Source organism: Zingiber officinale, chromosome 5A (genome assembly GCF_018446385.1).
Source record: "Zingiber officinale cultivar Zhangliang chromosome 5A, Zo_v1.1, whole genome shotgun sequence".
In the NCBI taxonomy this organism is placed as follows: domain Eukaryota; kingdom Viridiplantae; phylum Streptophyta; class Magnoliopsida; order Zingiberales; family Zingiberaceae; genus Zingiber; species Zingiber officinale.
In genome coordinates this window covers 24,932,664-24,940,510 of record NC_055994.1, presented here as the reverse complement: position 1 = coordinate 24,940,510, position 7,847 = coordinate 24,932,664, and the positions used below count along the sequence as shown (strand labels likewise).

The 7,847-nt window shown below is 33.8% G+C and overlaps 1 protein-coding gene across 1 annotated transcript; it reads left to right on the top strand.

The window, feature by feature from the left end:
• The first annotated feature begins 3,411 nt into the window (after positions 1-3,411).
• Positions 3,412-6,846, top strand: LOC121979485 (probable protein S-acyltransferase 22). Its single transcript, XM_042531473.1, has 5 exons — positions 3,412-3,496; positions 3,718-3,846; positions 3,943-4,023; positions 4,361-4,555; positions 6,838-6,846. Exons 1-5 carry the CDS (start codon positions 3,476-3,478, stop codon positions 6,844-6,846), a joined length of 435 nt encoding a protein of 144 aa, XP_042387407.1. The 5' UTR covers positions 3,412-3,475.
• Positions 6,847-7,847: the final 1,001 nt, after the last annotated feature.

Below are 7,847 nucleotides of genomic sequence, written 5' to 3'. Positions count from 1 at the left end.
GCATTGCTTTACTTATGCTGGGAAATTACTGCATTGCTTTATGTTTGTTGGGAAATTCTAATATCTAGCAAGACAGAAAATCCCTGATTTGAACTGCAAGAAGTTTACTAATATTGTTGTGTGAACAAGTTTACTCTTGAAAAATTCAACTTCTAGTAATTTTCTCATACCATGTTATTCTCATTAAGTTAATAGTTCATCATTTCTATTGAGAGGTTTACTAATATCAATTGATGTGGTACACTTTACATAAATATAGCTCATTCATTTTCAACCCTTAATGTTTGCCTTCTGCCATTTGTTCTTCTAGACAGGAAGTACTTTGCTCATATCTTTTTTCTTGTATATTTTTAAGTATCTTAAATGTGCTTGTCCTCAAGAAATAAAAGAATTTGCATGTATACATTTCTGGTATGTTTAATATGCAAGACTGTTCATAGTAAGTTCTCATGTATGGATGTTACTATCATCAGCCATAACTTAGTGTTATGAGTGATCATTATTTTTCCAACTTATTATGAGTGTTTTGTATCTAAATTTTATTATTTAGTATCTAAATATTTTTTCTTTGCAATGATAGGTGTCTGTATAAAAAGATGGTGAAAGATACCAAGACAAAGAAATTCAGATTTATGAATCCTCACAAACTCCCATATCTGGCAAAAACGGCACAAGACAAATCAGTTAAGCTTGAAACCCTGAATCAAAGGGCAACTCTTTTAGCAGATAAGCTGACAAGTGCATCAACAGATCAACTAGTGTTAGTGCCATGTAATGTCGGGTAAGCAAGAAGTAAAACATCACTTTCAATTGCTTCCTTTCGATAATTTATTCAATTTTATGATCTAATCCTATGTATTTGCCTAGTTTCCATTGGAATCTTAGTGTTATTGAACCTTACAAGGATGCTATTTACTTGCTGGATTCCCTAAGTTGCCGCATTCGCGATGATGATTCAAAATACGTAATGGAAATGTGAGTTCAGATTTCTTTTAGTAAATATTTATTATAATAAAAATCTTATTTAACAAATATTCTTAACGTATGAAGGGCCTTAAAATTGTTTAATTCAACCAAGGGAAGGAAAGGTAGGAAAAATGTTAAGTGGGAAGTAGTTAAGGTATGTGTACTTTTGTTTAACATATATTGTAATGTGTATAATTTTCATTAACAATTTGACTCTAATTACTATATATAGGCTCCTCAACAACCGGATGCGAAACAATGTGATTTTTTTGTGATGCGATTTATGAGAGAAATTATTGAAGAAGTTGAGACTATTGAGAGAGATTCGCTGCAATCAATAGTAACATTATTTAGCTTATCTCAAATTATTTGACATAAACTATTTAAAATTGCAAAGTGATCAGTGTTGATTATTTTTTCCATTAACATAAATTGTGTATGCTCACAGTTCACAAAAATAGGGTACTCTCGTGAACAAATTGATGAGGTTCGGTCCGAGTTGGCGGAGTGCATACAAGATCATATTTATGAATAGGTATGGAATGATAGTTGCCATAATTCTATTTAGATTTAAGTTCATGGAATGGTGGTTTTTTTGGTGGAATCATAGTTAATGCCAATTTTTTTGATGCAGTGCATAGTTACCAGATCGACCTTGAGCAGTTGACCCCAAAGAAAAGTTGTCACTGAAGTTTAAAAACTTGTGAAAATTTTTAGTGAATGATGATGTTTTGGAAAAATTGTCACTTAGGTGAAAGGATGTTTTCTGGATTAATATGCAAGTACAAAGCACTGTATTATATGTTATTCTGTAAAGTTCTGTCCGTGTAAATTATCTAGTTTCTTTATCTAGCTTTTGTTCCACTATTGGGTTTGTTTTTCTAATAATTACTCGTGCAGCAAAATACTGAGCAAGAAGCTGTAGATCTTATAATCAGGTAAAGTAGAAAAAGTTAACTACTTCATTATGCTTTCATCTTAGTATTTGTATATTTGATTTGTCTTCTTTGAACCAGCTTGAAGTCAAAAAGCCAGATCCTCTAGATAGCTGTTAAAAATAAGGTATTATTTGGTTTGTCAGTGATCTTAATATTTGGTAATATTTGGTCTTTGATGCTCACGACAGAGTTCCAACGCTGCATGATTACCTTGTTCAAGCAGATTGCTCGCTGCCTCAGTAGCTCGCATTTTCAGGTTTGTTTCATCATTGATATTCCTTCTTTTTAGTGTTCTATATTAAAAGGAAATACTAACTGTCGATGAGATTGTTATCCTCTTGCTTGAACATGAACCAAAGTATATAAATTTGACCTTTTGATCTGAAAGTATAAAAAAAAGTTAATTGGATACAAGTTTTTTATTTTTTTTTTGCAGTTGCATTTGTTGTATTTTCATATGTTTCTCAGTCAACTTCTAAACAATTCTTTTTTCATTAATTTATTAAGGCTTATTATAAGTTTCAGTTTGATGGTGCAAATTGTTTTCTTTGATCTAAAAAGCTTCTAAAACAAGTCATCTTCTCCAAGCATATATATTGGCCATGTTAAGTGACACAAACAAGATCTAAAACCATGTGTTTAAGGCATTCAAAGCTATTGGCCTCATCCGGTGGGTGGCTGTTCAGAAGACTGCTCGTGAGGGGATGCAGTGGGTTTCAATTGGCAATGAGATGACATAGTAGGTTTCAACCGACAAAGAGGAACACATGAGGTGTTAAAGGCGGCAAGCGGTGGTGCAGTTCATAGGAGCATACCAGTAGTTTTGTTCTTTTTCGAGTGCCAGTTGGCAGATGGAATGAATTTTTTTTCCCTGTGCCAACCAGCATGGACAAAATTTAAAACTTCGAGGCTTCTAAAGTTGTTGGTCTCTTCCTGATCAATACTTTTAATCTTCCATCTTAACTAAGGTAATATTTCTTCGCCATTTCGTGTTCTGGTGTTTGGATTGCTATGGATGGAGAAGTTGTGCAATAATTCAGAGTGATGCCACCGTTGGGATTCGAGGTGATAAGTTGCAAATTTCTAGGCTAACCAAAACAATGTGGGTGCTTCTCATGTGGTGTGGTAGGATGTCTTAAAAAGAATAGGACAGTAAGATGAGTAATTTACTTTTTTTGATTGCTTGATCAGATGGCCTTTGGACAAATGCATAACCATAAAAGATGGATAATTCAGAATATTGGTTATTAGGGAGAAAGGTGATAGAGATCTCATTTACGATGAGCCACACAATCTTTTCAAGAAAATAAAGTTCTTATGTGCTTTATATTAACTTGGTTTTTCTCTAATGATTTCTATCTGTTTGTATTGCAGGTTCTAAAATATAGTAAGCATTGTAGAGTCTGTGACAAATGCGTTGATGGCTTTGATCATCATTGCAGGGTGAGGGTTTTCTCCATTCACAACCTTATATGTTTTGTTATCTTGTAGTAATATGCAGTATTCATCTTTCCTTGTAGTGGATCAATAACTGCATAGGAAGAAAAAATTACAAAAGGTTCTTCATCCTCATGGTGTTTGCTCTTCTCTTGGTAAGCACAAATATTTCCTACCATTCCAATAGTTGTATTCATTAATCATAGTGATTGACACTATTTTCTTAGTGTAGATTTATCATCTGTGTGCATCAACTTAGAAGATACTATTTTCTTAGTACGTGAAGGACCTGATACATAGAATGCATTTTATGTCAGGTCCTTTTCATTCTGATTGACTATTGATTGGTCTCCATGCTTTGTGCACCTTGGGCCAGCTTATTCTGCAGTGGGCTGTTGGGATGCTTGTGCTGATACTGTGTTTTGTTGAGAGAAGGAGATTTTCTGCTGAAATTGTTTCAAAGCTGGGTAGTAGCTTTTCCTTGGCACCCTTTATCATTGTGGTGGTGAGTACTCAGAAGAGAAAATGAATGAAAATCACACATCATAATGAGGATTTTTCAAGGTTCTGATACTAATTTGATAATGTCTCTATAATGCAGGCTGTGTGCACTTTATTAGCCATGGTTGCTACTCTTCCAGTTGCACAACTTTTCTTCTTCCATATTCTTTTAATAAAAAAGGTACACTACTTTCATATTTCTACTTGTGACACAGCAAACACTACCAGTTACACAGCTCCTACATTTATATAAAACAAACCTATGTATCCGGTCAAATATCTCTATTTCAAGGAATATATCTTTTATATTTTCAAATTCTTTGCATTCATCCATACACTGAGCATTACTGAAACTTATTATCCAACTGAACTATTACAGCTTGTTATTTAACTGATAGATTTTCCATAGTGGAAAACAAATAGTAGAATTTGAACGATATGGTGTTGTTTATTCATCAATTCTGGAGAAAATTGACACTTTAACTAGCTCATGCTACTCTACATGGATGCGCTTACAGGGAATCAGCACCTATGATTACATTATTGCTTTGAGGGAGCAAGATCAGGAGCAGGAGCAACTTGCTGTTGGTGGGCAGCAAAGTCCGCAAATGTCCCAAGTGAGCTCTTTTACTGGACTAAGCAGCACCAGTTCTTTCAATCAATTCCATCGCGGTGCATGGTGTACTCCGCCAAGATTATTCCTTGAGGATCAGGTATCATACTTTCATTATTTAGAAAGTTATTGTGAATGTAATTTACCATGGTTAAGATTATTTTTGAAAAACCTTTTAATAAGATTTTTTTTACTGTACGAGGCAAATCCATTTAATTAAAAGTTTTTTTTTGGTAAAAAAGCCTAGTTGTAAATCTTTATCAACACTTCATTCATTTCTCCTTATTCATCATTATCGTATTTTTGAATAAAAATTGAAATAACAAATGTAATCCACTTGCTTATTGTACACTTGGTTCAATGGTTAGCGAACTTAGGTGTGTGCTGTTTGAATTTTGTTTTCATGCATTGACCTCTTTAGATGATTTGTTTCTTGTGAACCTATTTTGAAAGATGCAATATATCTTTTAATATGGGTAGTTAATGTTGTTATAATTAACCCGTTTTTATGGAATTTCGTGAACTAAGAATCTTGTAAACTGCATGCGATTTCTTATTCAAGCTCTCGCTGGAAAGCTAACCAAAATCAACTTAGTTGATCATTAGCTATTCATAAATTGAACTGCATTCACATTTCCATTGCCAACTTCTGACTTCTGAGAATTTGATAGTAGGATAATGTCTACAGTTTGTTAATATATATATTTCCATGACGCATGGGTGTTGGAAGGGAATAGAATGTCGTCCTCGATTTTGGGACTGTGAATGTGTCATGTCAAGTTGAACTTTTACCTTGCTTCAGCTCAATTGTGTAAATAATTGTCAATCTCATGGTATAACTTAAGTTAGATTCTATTACAGAAATTCTAGTTCAAAATTAATTCTAGTTCAAAATTAATGTCAATAGCACTCGTTGCTTTTTCACGTTCGTTTAAAAACAATTGAGTAAAATGCAGCAGAATATAAGTTAAGTAAAAACAATTGCTAACATAGTTTATTTTTACTTGGTTCGGAGTCTACAGCACTCCCGCTTGGTTAATATATATGCTTAGAACTTGTAAAGACAGGTCAAACATTAATATGCTTGGTTAATATATCCATCTACAACACTCCCGCTTTTTCCTCTAAATATGATTTTCATTTAGCACAGAACTAATGCCAATTTTTTTATTTTGATGCAGTGTTTAAAGAGCTTGAGTAGAAGTTGGCCCTAAAGAAAACTTGTCAGTTACGATATAAACACACTTACGGTATGAATTACATGTATATATAACATTGACATATTATTTAGTACGAGATTTACATGTATGAAAGTTTTCATACAAAATTTCTTGATTGCCTACAACCCCAGGTGTGCTGATGACAAGTTGAAGAAGATGGCTCTAAGAGTGATAGCTGAAAGCCTTTCAGAAGAAGAGATTGCTGGACTTAAAGAAGCAATTCCATGCGATGGACACCAACAACAGCGGTTAGTCAATGATGAGGTTTTGTAAAACTTGTGTGTTTGAAAAATTATTGTCATGAAGTTAAGGATAACTTGTATGATACAAATTTAATTTGTGGATCAATATGTATACATTTTGTTTGTATAATATAAAGTTTTATTTATTTGTTAAATAGTCTTATTATAAAAATGATTGTGGTTGTGGATATTCAATTATATGTAAATTTTGAGTATTTTTTATAATTTTTGCTATTTAATTAAGAAAAACACTATTTTTTATAAATTTAAATAGACAACGGGGTTAATTAATAAAAGACAACGCTTAAAAAACAATGTCTTTGAGACCAACCACAACGCTTTTAAAGCGTTGTCTTTGATATGTGCATTTTTACAACAGCATCTTTAACAACACTTTTTAAGAACGAATAGACAACGCTTAAAAAGCGTTGTCTTTGTGACCAACCACAACGCTTTTAAAGCGTTGTCTTTGATATGTGCATTTTTACAACAGCATCTATAACAACGCTTTTTAAGAACGAAAAGACAACGCTTAAAAAGCGTTGTCTTTGTGACCAACCACAACGCTTTTAAAGCGTTGTCTTTGATATGACTTTCTACAACACCATCTACAACATCACTTTTTAAGTACATACGACAACGCCAAAAAAGCGTTGTTGTTTAGCTTTTTTCTTGTAGTGGATGGCTCGTAGTTAGTTGTTTTATAGTTTTATGATCATTATTTTATGACTTTCACTGTGTGTTTGTTACAACCGTGTGGGTTACTTATTAAATAACTGTGTGGTTATGTTCTTATTTTTCCAGCCGTGTGGGCTGTGTATATAATTGTGTGGTTGTGTATGTTCCAGCCGTGTGGGTTGTTAATATCTTGTGAGTAGCCTTGTAGTATTGTATACTAGTTTCATTTGTTACCGCTATAGGGGAAGTGATGTTCGATTTTCTTCTAACAACCTTACCCTCGGGCGTGACAATTTATTGATATCAGAGCCACATATTTATGAGGCATATTTTCCCCCTATTTTTAGATTTTCATGATTTATTTTCTTGATGTGACTATTCAAGTTTTTGGACCATGCAGCGGCAGGACATCCCCAAGCTATAGGAGGTATGTTTGTGTAACTGTTATCATACACTTCTATCAGTACTTATTTAGTTATTTGTAACATGTATAACATATGTTGGGTCAACCAATATTTAGGTCCATCAAACATCTACTAGAAAGATCAAAGATTACAGTCTCATGGGATTTCTTCTACCATACGACCAATATTACTAGTTTTTCCTATTACTACTTGGGTAGTGGATAGTATCTACTAGATATCATGTTGGCTCGGTCAGTAGCGTACCGATTTACTTGTGTTGGTTCAGTCAGTAGAGGACTGGTTTATTTTTGTTGGTTTAGTCAATAGAGGACCGATTCATTCTTGTTGGTTTAGTTAGTAGAGGACTGATTTACTCTTATTAGTTCGGTCAGTAGGGGATCGACTTATTCTATTTCATGGAGATTCCAACCATTTGGTTATTTGTGTTTGGTTAGATAACCTGGAAGGCACATTGAAGTACATGACTTGTATAGACGTAGAATAGATCGAATTAGCCGCATACCATTGTTAACTCGACATGACTATAGAAGATCGATGTATCATATTCCATGGGAACTTTGACCATGGACTGTATGTACTTGATTGGATAACTTAGAAGGTACGTTTGGGTAGATGACTCCACTATTGTGGAAGAGTATAGAGCTAGATGCTTAACACTTATGGGATACAACCATTACTAGGGTGTATAACTTGGATAGTACATTCAGATATATGATTTGTAATGGTATGGAAAAGTTGAAGTTAGCTGCTTATCCTTTACGTGATCAAGCGCCGCGTGAAGGAAAATGCAGACGACGACTTTTGGGAATAGAGCATCTTTTGTTGAC